The 23,031-nt window shown below is 47.1% G+C and overlaps 1 protein-coding gene across 1 annotated transcript in view; it reads right to left on the reverse strand.

Annotated features, from left to right (window-relative positions):
• The window catches only part of ADAMTS2 (ADAM metallopeptidase with thrombospondin type 1 motif 2), a 293,292-nt gene that overhangs the window by 62,012 nt on the left and 208,249 nt on the right, over window positions 1-23,031 (reverse strand). Inside the window, exons 6-7 of the mRNA XM_075009479.1 lie at window positions 7,362-7,518; window positions 2,972-3,077 (exon numbers count right to left, since the gene is read on the reverse strand). Coding sequence (XP_074865580.1) covers window positions 2,972-3,077; window positions 7,362-7,518 — 263 coding nt within the window. The remainder of the gene's footprint in view (window positions 1-2,971; window positions 3,078-7,361; window positions 7,519-23,031) is intronic.

Here is a 23,031-nt window from a genome sequence, read left to right on the forward strand (position 1 = left end):
AGCAACATTTTTTTTTGTTTTGTTAAAACCACAAAAATAAAACTAATTGTCCCTCTTGTGGTTTGTTAGGGGTTTCCACTCTATTTTTCTGAGAATGATATTTGACTAGTACCAGTTCTTCTTCCGGGAGACACATCGCTGATAACTAACAGTATGGTAACGTGTTCTGACTAAAGGCGATTTCAAAAGCTAAAAACATCTTTAATGATGTGTCATCCAATCTGATCACATTTCTTTTAATCTTGGCTATTGAAATGCTGAAGCTAAAACTAAAGCATGACAGAGCCGAATTTGAGGCAGTTAGCTCGATTTTACAATGTCACTGTCTTCACTGTAAACACCATTAGGTTGATTTTAGGGAGCACTAAAGTCAATATTATAACATCATCAAAAGCCATTTGGTACTTTGTCAAATTTGAATTTAAAAGTTTGAATTAAGGCTAGTGTGGAAATGCCGTGTCTCTAAATCAACTTCCTTAGCCTCCAGAGGTGTCCCATATGTATCCCACAATGCCCCATGGCTGTCCATTCTGGCCGCTTCCATCTCTGCTGGTCTCCAGATACACAGGAATTAGGTAACAGGAAGCCCGCCAATTTGAATTCGGTACCAGGAAGCCTGTGGTGGCTAGCCTGTGGGTTCATGCCTGTATGAGAGGCTGAAACACTTACTTTATTATCAGTGCGGTGAGCACATCTACCTATTAAAAATAGCCCCAACACGGAGTTCATGGTTCTGTCCCTCCCTCTGTAAGATGAGCACTTGGATTTTTCTTCAGCACTGGTGCCAGCCCTTGCCTCACCGCACCACGTGGCAGGTAAGCTGTGGGGGTCGTGCTTATATGAGAGGCCAAGAAACTTCTTTCCTGCAGCTTACATCTGCACAGGAGCAGCCCCCGCCCCCTCTGCCACAGGCATCCAACCACATGCCGTGGCTAGCTCCCAACCGAACAAAAGGACGTGCCTGTTGCACAGTGCAGACCATGTTGCCAGGTAGCACCATGTCCTGGCTTGCACACAGTGAGGGCTCCAAAGGTGGGAAAGATTTTCAAAGCCTGCTGCCGCCCAGGGGAAGTCTCCCTCGGTAGCTCAGATTTTCAGGAGCTTGCTGCTGCCAGGGGGACCATTTCAACTGGCCCTGCACCATGTCCTGGCATGCATGCGATGAGAGCTCCAAAGGCAGGAAAGATTTTTGGGGACTTGCTATTGCCAGGGGTAAGTCTCCCCCAACAACAAGTATTTTCAGGGGCTTGCTGTCACTGGGAGGGGGGAGTCTCCCCCCATGGCAAAGATTTCATGGGCTTGCTGTCACTGGGGGGAAGGGACTGTTTCAACTGGCCTTTCAAACAACAACCCCCTTCACCCTATGGGGGGGCAGATATGGCAGTTCCATGCCTGCTAGTTGGCTTATCAGGTGGAAGCCATACCATTCTGCCCAGACAGGGGTGCTTTCAATGGGCGGGGAGGAAGTGACTGGAGAGCCAGCAGAGATGGCACAGACACCTGAGTGATCCCAGAGCAGAGTCATTCATGCATGTGGAAATCTGATGCTCTCCATCCCCCGTGTTGGATGCGTCTGTGTAGTGAGGTGGGAAGCCAAAAATCCTGCATCACAAATTGTCTTTTTTCCTCATTTTTACTATCCTTCTCTTTCTTCAAGCTCTGCCCTGTTTCTGCAATATTTTCAGGGGTGATGTTTCTGTATTCAAGGGTTGGGGGACAGCAGGGAAGTGGCTGGAGGGCCAGATGAGATGACACAGACACCTGGCTGATCCCAGGTCAGTATGACAGACCCCTGCCTAGCACACTACACCTTCTGAAGTCAGCCTATTTGGTTTTCCTTCCCCTGGGATTCCCTACTTTTACTTCTTTCACACTGAAAAAATGGCCGTTCATTTCCCATGGGAAGGAATGAGGGCAATGAAATGTGGGAAGATGACATCACATACCCACAACCATTTGTGGGGCATTTTTTCCCATATTGCACCAGCCAAAATACCCAGAATGCTACAGGGCGGAGGGAACTGTGGGAAAGGTTCCCACAATGCACTGCTGCAACAGTCGATGTTTGATGATTGAATGTGGCAGCACTAAGTCGAGTTTGTGAGGACTTTGTGGGGAGATAAGGATAGTCAAATTTGAATTTATAAAACCCAGCATTATAAAATCAATTTTACATCATAGTGTAGATGTAGCATGAGTGATAGGAGAACCAAACACATGTAGGAATCAATTCGGTGTCCCTGTCTGATTAGTATGCACAGTAGGATTCACCAGACTTTGACAATGATCTTAAGGTAGGAACAGTAAAGCCCCATTCAGTGAAAAGACTTCTGGGATTTTGGCTTCCAGACAGGGGATGAGGGCAGCTAAAGGTGTGTGCCTGACTCCTGTAGAAACCAAGTTGTCCTAAAATAACAAAAGATTTACTAGTTCCCTTCCTGGGAACTGGTTCTTGCTACAAAAGCAAATGAAATAGTCGGATCCTTCATACGAAAGCATTAGGAAGTAGATGTATCATCTGTTCTTGACATGTGTTATTATACCGTAGCATACACTGTGCCCTTTTGAGGTGTAATAGTTTCTTATTAGAGGGTAATGTACACGTAGAAGATGTGACTATATTCACTGAGAATTGCTTTTGAGAGTCATGTCTTCCACTATAGCAAACAATTATTTTTCATAACAGTAAATACTTTGCACTTCTGCCAGGAGATCAGAATGCATCTGGTAGGCCTTGATCAGTTTAGCCTCAGAATGCTCCTGTGAAGTAGACAAGCATGTCTCCATTTCACAGCTGCAAAAAATGGAGGCATGGTTTGTCCAAGGCCAGAAAGGAATTATCAAAACTAAGAATGGAATCTAGGGCTAACTCTTTAATCTTGTATCTTCACCACAAGGACACATCTTCCCAGAAGCACAAACAGTTCTAAACATAAAGACATAATAAGAGAGGACCTTTCAGAGTACTTACACATGTCCAGTTTCATGGGCCACCACAAATGCAGAGGAAAAACCATCCTCGTGGTTGAGCGTGCAGCTTCGTACAGGGTGGCACATTCCAGTAACCGGTGCATAGCCTAAGGGGAGAAAGCATGACTCAAGAAATAAGTGATACTAGGTGACAGAATGTTTCTGAGAACTCTTTAAACAACACCTCCATCTAATTTCCACCGCTATGACACTTGAGGGGGCATTCAGTAGCACAGAAGTGAGAGGTGGTACTTACAGAAGCCTCATCATCAGGCTCCCGGAAAGGGAGAAGCATACTGTGAGATGTCCCAAATTAACGTGGCCTCCTAGATCTGCATTTCATGATCCCTGTTTGAAATTAGTTCTTCACAGCCGTGCAGTGCCACGCATCATTCTAAGCGCTAAATGACTGTTCAAGACCAAATTCTAATCTGAACTTCACTGTGGACAATGTTGGTCCTAGACAATGAATCCTCACCCTCATGACATCAGTAAGCAGGCATTCTGGCCATCATTTTCTACAAAGGGGGAAACAGGCCCAGAAAGGCTGAATGATATCGCCAAGGCCACATACAGTACCGCTATACAGCAATTCAACACCCGTGGCTGGCCCTGTCAGCTGACTTGGGCTTGCAGAACTGGGGCTGTAGGGTGTAGACATATATTCAGGCTTAGGCTGGAGCCTGAGCTTTGGGATCCAGTGAAGGGGGTGGGTCCCAGACCCTGAATGTATACACGTTGATTTTTAGCGCCACAACCTGAGCCTTGCAAGTCTGAGTCAGCCGACCTGGCTAGCTAGAGCCAGGCTGCAGGTCTTTTGTAGATGAACCCATGATGACTCTGGCAGACCTGGGAGTCTAAACCAAAAATTCTGTTTCCTAGCCCCATGTGGATGCCAGTAGACTACATTGCCACGATGTTAACATGCAGCTAGAATAATCCCCCTGGTTCTCAAGCAATACCGAGGAATGATTTTTCTTGTGAGAATGCAGGCTATTTAGTAAGGCAATAACATCTATTTGAGATTCAATTGTAGGCACAAATGTCTGCACACTCACTAGACCTTGTTCAACCTTGACAGATAACAATTCACATGTCTACAAGCTGCCCCTCATCTGCTACCTGCATGGCCCGGCTGGTCTAGAAGCAGGGAATTTGCCAGATCAGGGGAGGTTAATGGCAACCCTTCTGCTGCCGTTGGCTGCAGGACTCCACTCTCATGGCAGCAGAGGAACTGGCATTGACTGAGTGGGGACTGGAACTGGCTTGCTTGTGGTAATAGGCAGGGGGCTGCACAGCCAGGAGTACAATTCAACAGGAGTGCACTGTGGCCTGTGCTTCCTCAGCTGCACTCCTGGTCCCCAGCCATGCAACTCTACAGACACCGTCTCTTCCCCACAAGAGTCCCCCTATCTCTGCTCCTCCTTCTCCCTCCCTGATCTTCAGCACCACACATGAGCTATTTGCAGTGCTCCAGAAGCTCTGGGAGGGTGAGGGAAGAGTAGCTGAGTATGGAGGCCCCAGTTTTCCCCATAAGTGCTTCAGCCTGGGAACACCCATGGGGTACCAGACCTGAGATATCACTAGATGATGGAAGTCAAGGTTATAGAGGTCCAACCTGCACTGAAGACAATGCACACTAGTGGTAGATACAGTTCTTTTATGCTGGTGTACATGGTGGCTATCTAGAAGAAACATGAAACCAGGCTCCAAGTCAATCAACTATTATTATCCCAAGTGAAACACATGTCCTAGATCATGCATGGATTGGATACAATTGAAATACTGCCTTGAAAGCTAACAAGAGATCTCTGCCCTGAACTATATATTTGTGTGTGTGTATGTGTGTGTGTGTGTATATACACATCTATATATAGATATAGATAGATATATAAAATACAAATATAAATAAATATATAATACATGGCTCTTTGCACTCTATCCACCACTATTTTGGTTCTTTGTCTCTAACTGGTTGGCTACCCCTGTTCCACACTAGCGTGATGTGATAAAGGGTTCCGACAGTTCAGTTGCTCAGTGGGTACCAAGAGTGCTCCTGGCCAGTGCCAACAGTGCACCAGTCAATATAAATGGAGTGGAAAGGAGCCTCATGCTCTCTGAACCACCCACAGGATGATTCCACAAAGAGCTGGAAGTGCCACCTGTGCCCTGTAAAGGGGTAAAAGCAGGGGCTACTCCTCTTGTCTATGCTATTCTAGACCCCATCAGTAATAGGCATCTATTAAGGCACTCTATCTATCTATCTATCCATCCATCCATCCACACACACACACACACACACAATGCTTATGTGCATGGATCAAAGCTTCAATAAGACTACAAGCGTGCTCCTAGAGCAGGGGTCAGCAACCTGCAGCTCTGCAGCCACATGCGGCTCTTTGAGGAGTCACTTGTGGCTCCTAGCACGGACTCCTCTGCGGCTCCGGAGGCCGGAATAAGGTTACCATACATCTGGTTAACTCTTTGTCTGGCTAGGTTTTTACAAAATCTGAAAATGTCTGGAATTTTGTTCCACCCTGCAAACTCTTTCTGCAGTCCCAAAGCTTCCCCACTCCCACCCTCTCACCCCCATCCTTTTCCCCCATCGTTGTGTTTGTCTCCACTCCAGCTAGTCAGCAGAGAGCAAAGTCAGAAATGCAGTGGGCAAGGAGATAGCAGGGCTCCCCCTCCCTTTTAGTTTAGGGAAATAAGATCTGTGGGGGCAGGTCGAGGCTCGGAACTCAGCCCCTCCAGCCCGCAGCATGTTTGCAACCCAGCTGTGAATGTGGCTGCCTGTCCAGCCACTGCTCTCTCTGGCCTGGTAAACACCCTCCTTGAGGGGGGCAGGTTCAGGCTGGGAGCGTAGCCTGCGCAGGCAGAATGCTTGTAGCCCAGCTGTGAATGGAGCCAGCCAGTCTAGGGTGGGAAGACTGCGGTACAGTTACTGCCAGGGTTTTGGACACTGTGCTCAAATCAATTAATAGCAAGATTGTCCCAACCTATGGACTCAGGGGAGCAGGAGGGAAGAAAAAAGTGTTCCGCTTGGATGGCAAAAGGGTGCTCACATTCACCAGGGACTACTGGATTCTCTTTCACCTACTTCCCTAGGTCTAAGGCTCAGGGTCTGCCCACCACTGATGGGCTTTCAGCATCCCTTCAGGCCTGGAGCTGTAGGTCTCAGCAATTAGGATGCCTCAAGAGCAAGTTTGCTATAAACTGCTAGTGGCAATCAATCAGATGAGTTTTGATTCATTCTCTCAATGTCTCTATGAGACAGGAATTATTATTAAACCTATTTCACAGAGGGGGCACCTAAGGCTGAGAAAGAGCCACGCCTCACAAGCACTGTAAATCTGTGTCTGAAAAATGGGCCTCAGCTAACTTTGTTTTGCTGCCAGCAGGCTTCGAAGGCTACTCTCAGTCTTTGTGTGCCATTTATGTCCTTCTGCTTAAGCTGAACCAATGAAATGCTGGAAAAAGAATTCATCTCCAGATGCCTCAGCTTCCACTCTAAGAACCAGGCAGGGGGGCACAACATTTCATAACGGAGGCACAGTGCAATCAGCCTCTCCCCTGCAACCTCTGCTGTCTCCCCTCCTCACCCCAGCCATTGCCAATGGAGCATGGCGCTTAACTTTTGGGAGACTCTCACTCACTTCTGAGGCATTGGACAAGCTGGGGGAGGGGCCCTGATAATTGCAGGAACAAAAAGCGGAGTCTGACCCCTAATCCCTGCTATACTGTATGCTCCGAAATTAACTCCCTTTGGATCGCCAATTAATTTCTGGTACTCATTGCCACTAGATAGGACTGATCTTGGAGCTTACAAGGACTCAGAAAAGGGTTAAATATTTTCATGGATCACATTACAAATTATTGTGTGTGTGCTGTTCTTAAAACTGGGGTGACAAAAAGTACAGTTTGACATTATTTATTACGGATCGTCTCGTATTCACATACATTGTGGCTCTTGAAGTAGTTGAAAAAATGGCTGCTCTTGCTATTTTAGTTGCAGACTCCCATCCGAGAGCAACCAGATGTCTTGATTTTATAGGGGTGGTCCAAACACTTGGGGCTTTGGCTTACATAGGCTCCTTATCCCCTTCTCCCCATCCTTGTTTTTGCATACTTGCTATCTGTTTAACCTGTGCTTGTCTCAAAATACTACTATTGACATAGACAGATAAAAGAAGGCGGACTGAAAGAGCTAGAAATGAATGCATTCCTAGCACAGGACACTGAAAAGCAAACAGCGCTTGAAAAAATACTCACCCGAAGGACACTTGTTAGTGGCTCCTATGCCAAATTAGCTTTTTTCAGACTGGCGAAAGAAACCCCAATCAGTAATTGTAATATTTTAAAAACAGTTTATCACTCAGCATACACCTTACCTTGCATGCCAGATGGGCCAAAATCCTGCCTTGTAAGAAAAATAGCATGGTCATGATATTCTGCATGCGCAGTGTCAGGTTTCTGCTGTAGGTAGGCCCAGCGACATACATTTTCCAAACTCTGGGAAGGGTTCCCAATCTCTATTAAGCTTGCGGACTGTATATTCAAAAAAGAAAAAGATTATTACTTTTATTTTATTGTTTATGGTTCATAAGTCCAGAAGGGACTATTACATCTACTCTGACCTCCTGCACATCACAAGTCCTTACATTTCACCCAGATACCTCTATATTGAGCCCAATGTCTTCAGTTAGGGCAAAGCATTTCAGTCCAATTAACTTCAGCCAACATTTTACAATTTGTTACTGTTGAAAATAGTCTCAGGCATCTGTTCAAACACGTAATGAAAGTAAAAGAAATGCCGCAAGTAGAAAAGTTATTGTATAGATTACTTATGGAAATATCACATGTGCATTCATATATTAGATATGATACTTTTGATATCATTTATATGATCTGTGATGTATTCCAAGAAAAGATCACAGTTAACTTGATAACTTGTAGTTTACTGTACATAAAATCTAGAACTGGAACATTCTTGTTCAGTAATGCTCCTGCCAGTGCCTGACTGTTACGAAAAGTACTGTTTGATGTTATTTAGTAAGGACTGTCTCATATTCACATGCACTGCAGCTCTTGAAGTGCTGATTTTGTAACCAAATTCGAAAAAATGGCTCTTCTTGCTATTTTGGTTGCATGCCCCAGCACAGCATATTCAGCAATTAATCCTTATGGCTGTGTCTACACTACCTCCCTACTTCAAAGAGAAGATGGTAAGTAGGGTGTTGGGAGGTTATTAATGAAGTGCTGCGGTGCATATGCAGCACTTCATTAAGCAAATTCACCCCCACGGCAACTCCGTAGTGTTAAACTTTAAAGCACTGGCTCACATGTAGTCGCGGCTCACCGACCGGTACTTCAAAGTGCCTGGGGTACTTCAAAGTCCCTTTATTCCTCAAGCCCTATGAAGAGGTTACTTACTCTGCGTGGGATGCTTTTGTGGATGACTAATTGATCTATCCCGCGTCTTCCAAAATTTGTACAAAATACACACATGAACTCTGGCTTTCCATTTGTACCAATAATGCTGCCAGGACAACAATGTAACCATAACAAGAGTCACAGTAATTTAAATGTATATACAGTACTATCAACCCTTACCATCCCAAAGTACTTAATGGAAAACAAAAACTAGCTTGTGTCAAAAATGAAAGAAAAGTAATATGTTTTATGTTTAGATATAAGGGTGGTTTTCATTTCTTCTAGTACCAGAGAGAGCACAGGAGAAGGGAATTCCCACCAGAGTTGGTGAGGGCAGGGCATAAGTACTGGAACATTATGGTATGCCAAATTGATGTGTGGACTGTGGCAAAACAAGACCATTGCAGCACTGGAAGCTTTGAGAATAACATTAGCAACCCAGGGAGACAGAGTTTAGATTCATACATCAGAATGCTTTACGAAAAAGATAGGTTGCAATTAAGCACTTATAATGCAAACTTAAAAACCCAGTGGCAAGTCCATTGAAGAGATTACCAATAACAACAAGAGGGAACCAATGCTATCAATTGGAAGGAAGGATTTCTAAACAGAGCAACCATCTGTGAGTCCACACTCTTTCCGCTTTCTTTACTAAGGCATAATAATTATATTTAAAGGTCTTTGAGAATGAATATCCACTGATCCATTGGATCCCTTGTTCACCACAGGGTAGCATAGCCAAGCATGACTGACATTCAGGCATGACAAAGAACTGAATAACTATTTTTAGCTGTTTAGCAAGGACTCCTAAAGTAGAGGAGACAAGGGTGCAGCCCGTAATGACCACCATAGGTTCTGTTAAGTTGCTGGGATCCTCCCAGATTCCTGGAGATGTCTAGACTCTCAGAGGTACTACCTCCATCTTGCTGAAGAGAACTCCTTAGAAATACATGGGAACCAAAGGAATTGTCCTATGGCATCAGGCACTACATTTTACAGGTGAAGGCAAGCACAGCAGATGGGACATGAGATACAATGGAGATGGTTCACGGAAAGATGTGATGGTCTTGGGGTTCCCAGAAGCTGAGATACCAAAATGCTACATAACTATATTATTTCACACTGTCGGCAAGAGATGAGCTTCCCCCAGACCCAGGTAAGGCAGACCCTGGGGTTGAATTGGTTCTCATGCAAAGAAGTCTAAGGACAAAGAGAAGAATGGAGTAGAAACAGTCTGGGCAGAAAACAGACTCTGAGTGAGGCAAATATTCATCCCTGTTTAGTCTGCAAATGCAAAGGCATGCGGGCTATCAGGCACTTGCTGAGTAGGAGGTGAAGAGGCATGTGGTAGCAGTTGCTAAGGATGTGCCTGTACTTCTGGTTACCAAAAGTCTGCAGGTGATGCAGCTAACCGGGATCTCAAAGAAAGCGAAAAAGGACATATTTCCCAGCAGTACCATGGAGAACATTATTCAACTGATCAGTGGGAAAGCTACCGGCACAGAGAGAAAATATTCGTTCTCACTGCAGCAAGGGACCCAAGAAATTTCTGGTCGCTGCAGGGAGCAGAATACAGAAATGCCCTGGGATGTCTGCTGAGAAGACAGGTCGTGGGTTGGGGAACAACCCCCATGTGTGGAGGACAAAGCAAGGACAGCTCATAGTCAAGATTCTTCTATGTGGAACACTTGATATATAGCAAATATTGAAAGTTTTTATAGGTGCATATTAGAAAAGAAAAGTAATCCAAAGTAATCCAAAACTTCCAGTAACATTGAAATTTGAAATCTCTGCAAACTACATATTGATATCAGAGACACGATCACATTTTGGTTAACTGAAGGCTTTGGTTAACTAGGATTTTGAACTGGCTTTGGTTGTACATTGATGCTGATAAGTGAGTATCTAATGACAAGAATGCAAAGAACTTTGGTTTATCATCTTCTAAGGAAAAAAGAAAAAAGGATCTTTCATAACTCTTTCATTAGAGGGTGCTGCAAGAGTAAAAAAGATACTGAAAACAATGAGGAGTCCTGTAGAACCTTAGAGACTAACAGATTTGTTAGGGCAGCATTTCCCAAAGTGTGGTCGGCAATCCAGTACCAGTCCTTGGAAAAAAACTACCAGTCCTTAGAAAATATACAAATTATTGTGCACAATCCTATTAATTTGGTACACTTCATATTTTCCTACATAATTAAGGTAATAACAGTAAGTTAGGCACTTAAGTATTTTACATCAAGATTTATATTATGTACTATCACTATTGTGAATAAATAATAAACAGTGAAAATGTATTCATTTTTCATTTTTTGTGTGTGTTCATGTTTTTGGGCTGCAAAATGGTTCTGAAAATAAACAGTTTCCAACTATATAAAGCTTGGAAAACCCTGTATTAGGGTATAAGCCTTCATGGGTAAACCTGCTTCATCCAATGAACTAGAGTGGAAATACAAAGGGAGGTAGATATAAAAGAAAATTACTGCAAAAAAATAAAATAAGTTACTCTCTATTGTAAATTAGGGTGCTCAATCAGGGTGACTGTTGCCATTTAATGATTATGGGGGAGGTGTGACTATCTGTCCAGGCGAAGTTGCCTCTGAAGGGTGTTAACCAATTTAGATCCTTATTGAGGCCTAACTATATAGTTTTGAATTTGCAAGTGAGCTCCAATTCAGCTCTTTCCCTTTTTGTAGTTGAACTTTGAAATTTTTGGAGAAGCATGGCAACATTTAAATCCTTTCCTGAATGTCCAGGGAGGTTAAAGTGTTCCCCTGCAGGTTATGTCTGTTCCCTTTCTTGACATCTGGTATTTCCCCACTTATCTTTTCATGCAGAGACTGTCTGGTTTGTCCAATGTTCATGGCAGAAGGGCATTGCTGGCATGTGGTGGCATATACCAGGTTAGCAGATGTGCTGGTATATGAACCCCTGAGAGCTGGGCTTATGTGGTTATGTCCTATGACGCTGTCACTTGATTAGATACACGGACAGAGTTAGCAATGTGATTTGTTGCGGGGATACGTTCCTGGGTAAGTGTTTCTGCACTGTGTTGTATCGCTGTAGGTGAGTATTTGCTCCAGGCTGCAGGGGGCAGGGATCTCTGTAAGAGAGGACTGACCTATATCCCAAGGTCTGTGGGACTGAGGGATCATTCTCCAGTGCAGGTTGTAGATTGTTAATGATGCACTGGAGGAGTGTTAGCTGGGGGCTGTAGAGGATAACCAGAGGTGTTCTGTTGTTTTCCTTATTGGGCTTGTCCTGAAGTACATAACTCATGGGCACTTGTCTGACTTCTGTCAGTCTATTTCTTCACTTCCCCAGGTGGGTATTTCAGTTTTCAGAATGCTTGATAAAGATCTTGTGGGTGACCCACACAATGGATTGTGTGATGTGTCCATGCTAGAGGCACGTAGGTAAGAGTAGCAGTCAGTAAGCTTCCAGTATAGGGTGGTGTTTATATGACCTTCATTTATTTGTACTGTAGTGTCCAAGAGAAGTGGATCTCTTGTGTGGACTGGTCCAGGCTGAGGTTGACAGTGAGGAGGAAATTGTTGAAGACACTGCCATGCTTTGAAATTTGCAGAAGCTTCATGGGGACAAGGAGAAGAAGTGTAACTTGTTAGATTGCAAAGCACTGACAGTAAAAGTCAGAATACTGCTGCACGCATGTTTTTGAGGCATTCTAAAAATCTGTGCTTTCCCTTTTCTAAATGAGTGAACATGCCATACAATACTCTGTTCATATTATTTCTAGATGGCATTTTTGTTATTTTTATATATAACATTAATTAATTTATTCTCCCGTCATTCTGAGCTAGATAAGGAAAATAAATAAAAGTGGATAACTGGTGTCCTTGGTAAACACACTAACAGAAAGTGCTCATTCAGTAACCTAATACTTTGTGTTTGAAGGATTTCTAACACTTTTTGATAGCCATTTATCAGCTGCTATTTTTATGTGACTGTAGGAACTTAAGAGCCTAAGAATGGTCACACTTGGTCAGGCCAAAGATCCATCTACCCCATACCTTTCAACAATCTTCCAGTGCCAGGTGCCCCAGAGGGAGTGAACAGAACAGGTAATCATCAAGTGATCCATCGACAGTTACCAATTACCAGCTTTTGGCAAATAGAGGCTACACACACCATTCCTGCCCATCCTGGCTTATCTGCACTAATGGACTTACCCTCCATAAACTCATCTAGTTCTTTTTTTGAACCCTGTTAGAGTCCTGGCCTTCACACCATCATCTGGCAAGGAGTTCCACAGGTTGTCTGTGTATTGTGTGGAAAAATACTTCCTTTCATTTGTTTTAAACTTGTTACCTCTTAATTTAATTTTTTGTGTTACAAGGGCTACGTCTACACGTGAAGCCTACATCGAAGTAGCCTATTTCGATGAATAACGTCTACACGTCCTCCAGGGCTGGCAACGTCGATGTTCAACATCGACGCTGCACAGCACCACATCGAAATAGGTGCTGCGAGGGAACGTCTACACGCCACAGTAGCACACATCGAAATAAGGGTGCCAGGCACAGCTGCAGACAGGGTCACAGGGCGGACTCAACAGCCAGCCGCTCCCTTAAAGGGCCCCTCCCAGACACACTTGCACTAAACAGCACAAGATACACAGAGCCGACAACGAGTTGCAGACCCTGTGCATGCAGCATGAATCCCCCGCTGCAGCAGCAGCAGCCAGAAGCCCTGGGCTAAAGGCTGCTGCCCACGGTGACCATAGAGCCCCGCACGGGCTGGAGAGACAGCATCTCTCAACCCCCCAGCTGATGGCTGCCATGGAGGACCCCACAATTTCGACGTTGCGGGACGCGGATTGTCTACACGGTCCCTACTTCGACGTTGAACGTCGAAGTAGGGCGCTATTCCGATCCCCTCATGAGGTTAGCGACTTCGACGTCTCGCCGCCTAACGTCGAAGTTAACTTCGAAATAGCGCCTGACGCGTGTAGCCGCGACGGGTGCTATTTCGAAGTTAGTGCCGCTACTTCGAAGTAGCGTGCACGTGTAGACACAGCCAAGGAGTAAATAATAATACTTCCATATTTACTTTCTCCACACCAATCATGATTTCATAGACCTCTGTCATAGCCTGCTTAGTTGCTCCTTATCCACGCAGAAAAGTCCCAGTCTTAATAATCTCTTCTTATATAGAACCCATTTCATATACTTCATAATTTTTTTTGCCCTTTTCTGAACCTTTTACACCTTTTTCGAGATGGGGCGACCACATCTGCATGCAGTATTCAAGATATAGGTGTATCACAGATTTATATAAGGCAATAAGATATCCTTTGTCTTATTATCTATCCCTTTGTTAAGGAGTCACAACATTCTGTTCCTTTTTTGGAACTATCACTGAACATTGAGTGGATGTTTTCAGAAAACTATCCACAATTAATCCAAGATCTCTTTCTTGAGTTGCAACAGTCAGTTTAGACCCCAACATTTTACATGTAGGGTGTGTCTACACTAGCCAGCTACTTCAAGTAGCCGGCACAACGTCAAAATAGCACGCATCTTGTCTGCACGCGCCGTGTGCTATTTCGACACTGAAATCGATGTTAGGCAGCGAGACATCGAAATTGCTATTCCTACCCGAAGATGGGAATAGCGTCCTACTTCGATGTTCAACGTCGAAGCAGGGCACGTGTAGATGATCCGCGTCCCGCTACGTCGAAATAGCGGGGTCCTCCATGGCGGCCATCAGCTGAGGGGTTGAGAGATGCTCTGTTCAGCCCCTGCGGGGCTCTATGGTCATCGTGTGCAGCAGCCCTTAGCCCAGGGCTTCTGGCTGCTGCAGCTGGGGGTCCATGCTGCGTGCACAGGGTCTGCAACCAGTTGTTGGCGCTGTGGATCTCATGCTGTGCAGGCAGAGTGCGTCTGGGAGGGGCCCTTTAAGGGAGCAGCTTGGGGCTTTGCCGGCCCCTTATTTCGATGGGGAGCACTTGTGTGTGTAGACGCTCCGCATTTCCTTCTGGGGCGGCTCCTTTCGACATTCTCCATCACTACTTCGACGCTGAACGTCGACGGCACCAGCCCTGGAGGACGTGTGGATGATACGCGTCAAAGTAGACTATTTCGATGTCCTTACTTCGAAATAGGCTACCTCGACGTAGTGTGCTAGTGTAGACGTAGCCGTACAGCTGGAATTATATTTTCCAAAGTGCATTACTTTGCATTTATCAACACAGATTTTCATCTGCCATAAACACACTGGAAGTAGAAAGTACAGCGTATGGGGTAGGCCAATGCAGCACTCCACAAGGCCTGCAACGAAATGAGTTGAGATACAATATTCAATGAGTCTGATTTAAAATTAAGGTGATTCATTCATTCCCATAGACCTGGAGAGGGAGAAATACCCCTCCATCCCTCACATAAACTTATGGAAAAATGGTGCAAACCTACACACAGAGCAACACAAGCAAAACTCACTACTCAAAAAAATAATACTTAGGGTCTAGTCCTGCAACTCAGCTGACATCTGCACAGTGTAAAGTGCAGCATCAGGACCTTGGACTGCATGCAGCTGGGGTCTGGGACCCTATCTTCTTATGGGCTGGAAGAGCAACTGACTGATATTTGTAGGTGTTAACGCAATTCATGCAACAAACAGGAACAATAATAAATTAAGTTTGTCAAAATTTCATCAATTCTGTACAATACTACTAAGGACCTCCTGAGCCTACTGATTTCAATGGAAAGGTTGGGTGCTCAGCCTGTCACCCAACTGAGCCCCAAAACAACAGCTGAGCCCATTCAAAACCTACTGGGAGGAAAGGGAAGGTGGTCAGGTGAGGCACCTCATTCAGTAACAGATCTCTCCTTCCAGCCTCTCCATACATGTTGTTCCACCTCACCCATTTTGAGGGGAGCTGACAAACTTGCTGGACCCCTGGGCAAGGTGTTGGGGGGATGGCTCTGCAGTCCTGGAAGGAGCAAGGCTGGGGGCCCTGAGCCTACCACACCACACAGCCATCTCCCAGCCAGCCCTCAGCACTACCCAGAGAGCAATGCGCCGTACCACATCCCCACACCTGGCCAGCCCTAAGTGCTGCCTGGAATGTGCTGTATGAGGCCCAGGCAGTGACTTAAAGGGTCCAGGCCTCTGAACATCACCACTGCAAGAGTAGTGGGGGCAGCAGCTGGGAGTCCTGGTGCCTTTTGAATCACCAGGTCCTGAGGCAGTTGCCCTCTCCCCCCGTCAACAGGCTTGGCTACATTACTGATGTTACCCTTCTGTAAAGAATGGCTAAAGAGGAAGCTGGCTCCAAGCAAGCCACTGATTACCAGCTTACATCGCTCAGCTACTTCGTGGCCCTGTGGAGGCATTAATCATAGAATACTGGGACTGGAAGGGACCTTGAGAGGCCATCGAGTCCAGCCCCCTGCCCTAATGGCAGGACCAAGTACTGTCTAAACCATCCCTGATAGACATCCCTGACAGGCATTAGAATACCATTTGTCATTGTTAAATACAAAAAATTAAGATATGGAAGGGTACATAAAACATTCTATCTTGAGAAGATTTGGAGTGAAATCCAGGCCCCAGAAACCCTACTATCCATTTGGCAAACTGCACCCAGAGCACTCCTTCAGGAAAATCTTTCCTGAATTCTTTTCAGTCTGAATGATACCTATTATGGTCAATACGTCTCTCTCTCTCTGCTGTTACGAGAGACACACATATTCCAGCATACGTCCCGCATCTGTACAGAAGCAGTATTGTCTGGTGTACTGAGCGTGTGTTGTGTTTGTAGTTGCTGGAACTGAGAGCACTGGTTGCAGGGAGTCTGGAAGCACAGGAACTAGGAAACAGGAAGGAGATGAGCTGGGGGCTTGGAGAGAGCTACAGAATGATGTAGCAGGTATGTAGAGAAGTTACTCACTTGTAGTAACGATGGCTCTTCGAGATGTGTCCCCGTGGGTGCTCCACAGTAGGTGTCGGGCTCGCCCAGCGCCGCAGATTGGAATTCTTCTAGCAGTTTCCACTGGATCGCGCATGCGCCGATGCACACCGCTCCCTTGCACTCCCTCGGTCATGTGCGTGATCCGGTCCCCGCCACTTCCTTGACCAACTGCCCCGGATGCTCCTGAAAAACACCAGACAGAGAGCCGAAGCAGGGAGGATGGGCGGGTAGTGGAGCACCCAGGGGGACACATCTCCAAGAACCATCGTTACTACAAGTGAGTAACTTCTCTTTCTTCTTCGAGTGGTCGCCGTGGGTGCTCCACAGTAGGTGACTACCCAGCAGTAACCCCAAGTAAGGAGGTGGGTACTCGATTCATGTGCAGCTTGCCCCCGAGAGGACTGCTGTCGACAGATGGATATCCTCATCGAACTCCCGATGCAGGGCATAATGCTTGGCGAAGGTGTCACAGGATGACCAAGTCGCCGCTCTGCAAATGTCTTTCAACGCGATTCCCTTGAAGAAGGCTGTTGATGCCACCACCGCTCTGGTGGAGTGAGCCCTGGGCGGGGCTAGCAAAGGGGTCTTTCGAAGCTCATAGCACAGTTCTATACAGGACACAATGTGGTTTGAAATTCTCTGGGAAGAGAGGCCTTCCCCTTTCAACCTGGGAGCGAGACACACCAGAAGCCTGTCCGTTTTCCGGAAGGGCTTAGTTCTGTCTATGTAAAAGGCCAACGTCCTCCTCACATCTAGGAGGTGCAGGCACGCCTCCTTGCTGGAGCTGTGAGGCTTTGGGTAAAATGAAGGTAATACTACTGGTTCGTTAATGTGGAACTCTGAGGAAACTTTCAGAACGAAGGCTGGGTGTAACCGTAAGATCACCGCCTCCTTTGAGAATACTGTGCAGGGCGGCGTTGCCATCACTGCTGCGAGCTCGCTCACCCTGCGGGCTGACGTAATCGCAAGAAGGAAGGTCGTTTTCATGGTAAGTAGTCGGAGGGGTACCGTGGCTAATGGTTCGAAGGGTGGTCCCAATAGCGTGTGGAGTACCAAGTCCAAACTCTACGACGGTGGTAGCGGTTTTCGAGGAGGGTACAGGTTTACCAGCCCCTTCAAGAACCTTGTGACGATAGGATGGGCGAATACAGTGGGCCCCTCCTCTTTGTGCCGAAAAGCTGATATAGCTGCAAGGTGGACTTTTAGCGAGGATAGAGAGAGAGCCCGTCTCGTCTGAGGTCCAGCAGGTATTCTAGAATTACAGTTATAGGGACATCCAGAGGAGCTAACTGTTTGTCAGAGTACCAGGCGGTAAAGTGTGTCCATTTCTGTTCGTAAGTCCTCCTGGTGGAGGTCCTTCAGCTACACTCTAAGACTTGTCTTACTCCCTCCGTACACATGCTCTCTAAGGCGCTGAGCCATGGATTAACCATGCTTGTAGGCGGAGTCCCTGAGGGTGCGGGTGCACTATGGACCCCTGAGCCTGTGTGAGTAAGTCCGGCGCTACCGGTAGGGGGAGTGGTGGACGATCCGTCATGCGCAGAAGCAGGGGAAACCATTGTTGTTGGTCCCAAGTTGGAACTATGAGTATCATGCGAGCTCTCTCCCTTCTGGCTTTCTGCAGAATCTTGTGGATAAGTGTTGTGGGGGGAAACGCGTAGAGTAGAGGGCCCTTCCATGAGATCATGAAGGCGTCCCCCAGGGACCCCTGCCCTATTCCTGCTCTGGAGCAGTACTGAGGGCATTTCTTGTTGCACTGGGTGGCAAACAAATCTACTTGGGGAAACCCCCAGGTGCGAAATATGCATTGTAGCAGGTCGGAGCGGATCTGCCATTCGTGCGTGAGTGCAAAGTGCCTGCTCAGTTGATCTGCCTTCACGTTGTGGGCACCCGGCAAGTACGAAGCTTTCAATGTTATGTTGTTGGCAATGCACCGATTCCACAATCGGACTGCTTCTGCACATTGCGCACGGGACCGTGCCCCTCCTTGTCAATTGATGTAGAACATGGTGGAGGTATTGTCGGTATTGATCCCAACTCCTTTGCCATGCAGGTATTTCCGAAAATGTCTGCACGCATTGAACACTGCTCTGAGCTCCAGTATATTTATGTGCAGTGTCTGTTCCGTGGGGAACCATAGCCCTTGCGTCACCTTGCTGCCAATGTGCGCTCCCCATCCTATGTGGGAGGCATCGGTTGTGAGAAAAATGGAAATTTGTGGTTGGTGGAAGGGCACTCCCACTAGCAGGTTCTTGGGATCTGCCCACCACGCGAGCGACTTCCATACCTCTGTCGTGGGCGATACTACCCTGCGAACGGTATGGGCTGCCGGTCTGTAAACACTCGCCAGCCAATGCTACAGGCTTTGCATGTGTAACCTGGCATTCTGTACCACAAACGTGGCGGCCGCCATGTGCCCCAACAGTTGCAGGCATGTTAGGATCGGCACCATGGGGCTGTACATCATGCCTTGCACCAAGGATTTGATGGTGCGGAAGCGGGCGTCGGGCAGGTATACTCTCGATGTGATAGAGTTTATGCGCACCCCTACGAACTCTATATCTTGCGTGGGTTCAGTCTTTGACTTTGCCAGGTTGATAACTAGGCCCAGCGAAGTAAATGTGCTCGCGGTAACGCATATCATGCGTAGGACCTCTGCCTTTGAGGCTCCTTTCAGTAGGCAGTCGTCCAGGTATGGAAAAATAAACATGCCCTGCCTGTGCAGGTAAGCTGATACCACTGCCAGGGTTTTGGTAAAGACTCTGGGTGCCGAGCACAGGCTGAACAGAAGAACCCTGTATTGGAAATGCTCCCCGCTGACCGTGAAGCAGAGGAAGCGTCTGTGTGCCGGGTGGATTGTTATATGAAAGTTAGCGTCTTGTAAGTCGAGGGCTACAAACCAGTCTCCAACGTCCAGTGCTGTAAGTATGGAGGTAACTGTAATCATCCGGAAGCACTGCTTGCGCAAGTATCTGTTGAGGCCCCGAAGGTCCAAAATCGGCCTCCAGCCTCCTGTTTTCTTCTCTGTTAGGAAGCATCGTGAGTAAAAACCTTTCCCTTGGAATTGTTCCGGTACTTTTTCCACCGCCCCTATGAACATGAGGTGATCTATCTCCTGCTTCAGCCTCGCCTCGTGAAAAGGGTCCCTGAGAAGAGGCCAGGTGGGAGGTTTCGTCGGTGGTAGTGACTGGAAGGGGATCGTGTAACCCGTGGCTATAATTTCCAGCACCCATTTGTCTGTTGTGATCTTTTGCCATTGGGAGTGGAACGGTTTGAGGTGATGATGGAACATGAGGTGAGAGTGGCATTAAGCGATGGTGTTGATAGTGCAGTCCTCAACATACCTGGCAAACTTGCTGCCTCTGGGCTTGCCCCGAGGTTGTGCGACTTTGTTGAGAACGTCGCCTGGGGGCCCTGTACTGTTGCTGCTGTTGATGGCGCCCTTGGTCATAGCCTCCCTGATATTGTGCACGTTGTGGTTGGTAAGCATAGCGCCTTTGCTGAGGATAGAATTTCTTTTTCTTGTATGGAGGAGTGTAGATACCCTAGGTCTTATGTGTGGCCCTCGAATCTTTGCTAGAGTGTAGGACCGAATCAGTTGATTCTGCAAACAGCTTTTGCTTGTCGAAGGGAAGATCCACGATCTTCGCCTATAGATCTCTAGGGATACCAGACGTCTGGAGCCAGGACTCCCTATGCATTACCACTGCTGCGGCTGTTGAGCGTGCCACTGTGTCTGCCACGTCCCGGGCAATCTGACCTCCCGTTCGCGAGGCCGCGTAGCCCTCCTGGACGATCGCCTTTAATACTGGCTTCTTGTCCTCCGGGAGGGAATCCATGAGAGAGGTAAGTCTAGAGTAGTTGTCAAAGTTATGGTTTGATAAATGTGCCGCGTAGTTTGCCATTCTCAGTAATAAGGTAGAGGAGGAGTAGACCTTCCTGCCGAACAGCTCTAATTTCTTAGCATCTTTATCTGACCCCCCTGATTTGTACTGAGGTGTCTTCGACCTCTGCTGGGACGATTCGACCACCAAAGAATTGGGCTGTGGGTGGCTAAACAGGAATTCTATGCCCTTGGCTGGGATAAAATATTTCTTATCTGCCCTTTTATTCGTAGGCGCAATAGAGGCCGGAGTCTGCCATATGTTAGTGGCTTACTCCATAATGGCTTTGTCCAGTGGAATAGCAATTTTAGATGAAGCCGGGGGTCTCAAATTTTTCAGGAGTTTATGATGCTTCTCCTGCACCTCTGCTATTTGAATGTCCTGCATGTATGCTACTCTTCTGAACAGCTCTTGGAATTGTTTAAGGTCATCCGGAGGGGAGACATCCCCGGGGACAATTGCCTCATCTGGGGAGGATGAGGAGGAGCTGCTAGGATAAACCTCCCCCCAAGTCCTCTTGCTCCCTCGTGGGCTGTGAAGGGAAGTTTCGGGACTCTGGACCGAATTCCCCCTGGGACAGCTGCATTCCTCTCCCAGAGCGAGAGTGTACACAGGGGTATTGGCGAGGAGTGGGAGGGGATCTGCCCCTGGGGATCTAGCCCTCTGATGTCAGTGTTCAGTATGATGAGGACGGCCATAACAACATGGACATGGGCCCGGTGATGGAGACCTGGACCACGATCGGAGTGTGTACCCATGATGTCTGGGAGAGCGGGATCTCCGTGACAACATTGATAATGGTGAAGCTGGTATGTGATAGTACTCATAGGGATCCATGCCCAAAAAGGGTGAAAGTGGCCTGAGCCAAGGCGAAGGTGGTTGGAGGAATGGAGAGGGAGGTCCGAAATAGGCCGGTGGAGTTGCCGCCCTGCGACGCGGCGTGTGTATCCCGGGGGGCGGGGGCTGGGTGATAACGGCATTGCAGCCCTGCCTGGAGATGGACTGAGGTGCCGGGTTTTGGCTCTAGCTTTCCCCCGCCCCTGCAAGGTGGGCACTGCCCCCTCCCATGCCGGAGATCTCAGCCCCGATGTCGGTGTCGTGCTCGGTACCGTCATAAGTGGTGCCGCGCGGGTAGCTTCCTCTGGCGCCGCCAGGTCCTGTGCTGGGTGCCCCTGTGCCATCGGCGCCATGAGAGCCGGTGCCGCGTAAGGCGGTGCCACCGATTCCGGCGCTTGCCGCGCTGGCACCCACAGCGCCCTCAGTGCCGACTGCTGAATAGCCAGAGGCCCGGCCCCGGCCCCGGCCCCGGCCCCGGCCCCGGCCACGTGCACGACCGCGCTGCCGCTTTCATCAGCCCGTGGCTCAGGGCTCTGCGTTCCGCTCGTCCTGCTCGTTGAAACCGCCGGCAAGGATCGAGCCGGGGAGAGTTTCCTCTTCTTTTATGCGACCCACAGGGCCCTTCTGTGTGAGGCTTCTCCGGAGGCTCAGGCTGAAGGGCCTTATCAAACAAGATAATTTTGAGCCTCATCTCTCTGTCCTTCCTGGCCCTGGCTGTAAGCTTAGCACAGTGTGAACACTTCTGGGTAACATGGGACTCCCCCAGGCAACGAATGCACTTACTATGCCCATCAGAGGCCGGCACAGCCTCGTGGCATGACTCACACTTCTTAAACCCCGAGGAAGACATTGCGGTGAGTCTTTACTGTTAATAGGGTACTTGGCCGCTAATCAGTGCGTTCTACAACCCAAATAACATTCACGGCCTTCAGGGTAGCGGACGGCTTAACTAGCCTTCTTTGTCCGCTCCCCTTCCCTCCGTTCCTCTTCTCTCCTACTATTTTGTATGTTTTCTTTTTCTCTTTTTTTTTTTTTTTGTATAATAGTAAGAACAACGAGCTAACAAGTAAAAACAACTGTCTTATCTGTCTCAGGCTTTAGAGCCCGAGCAGATTCTGTCTGCAGCCGTTGGTGGTTGAGAAGGAACTGGCGGGGACTGGATCGCGCACATGACTGAGGGCGCGCATCGGCGCATGCACGATCCAGTGGAAACTGCTAGAAGAATTCCGATCTGTGGCGCCGGGCGAGCCCGACACCTACTGTGGAGCACCCATGGGGACCACTCGAAGAAGAAAAATAGGTTTCACTTATGTAAACAAAGTTCTGTTAATGTTTGCTAGTACCTTACTTGCACAATACAACAGCATGGTGATGGAACCCAGGAATGTAAGAATTCTAATCCCTGGTCTCCCAGTGACTTGCTATGTTGTATTGGAACATTCATGTAACATCTTAGTTTCATAGCTGTAAAATGGGAATAATAAGTGTTACTCTTCTACGTGACAGGGGAACTGGGAGGACAAATTAGTTCACTCTTGTTCAGCACTTTGGAATATAAAAAAACATCAAAATCTCAAGAATTACTACTACAGATTGTCCTTTTATTCATTTTCATGTAATTCTTCTTGTCTCCCACCATCTTCTCAGTGAGATTTTCTACTTGTTATTTGGCCTATTTCACTGTGATTATTTTAATATTAGATTGGATTACAGAGCTGTTATATCAAGTAATTCATTGAAATTATTAATTTAGATGTTGGGCTACAGCTTTCCAGAGGCTCAAAAGCATATCCAACTCATCAACAGCAATTGAGCCAATAAAAGATATTACCTTATGCACTGTGTATTTTGCATGAATTACAAAACTGAGTCAAAGTTAAAATGAGAAGTAGACAAATTAAATTAAGTAAAGTAATTTGGGAAAAATGCATCAGATTGAATGAACAATTGTCTTCATTATTCCTTTGCTGTTGT

Source organism: Carettochelys insculpta, chromosome 15 (genome assembly GCF_033958435.1).
Source record: "Carettochelys insculpta isolate YL-2023 chromosome 15, ASM3395843v1, whole genome shotgun sequence".
Taxonomy (NCBI): Eukaryota; Metazoa; Chordata; order Testudines; family Carettochelyidae; genus Carettochelys; species Carettochelys insculpta.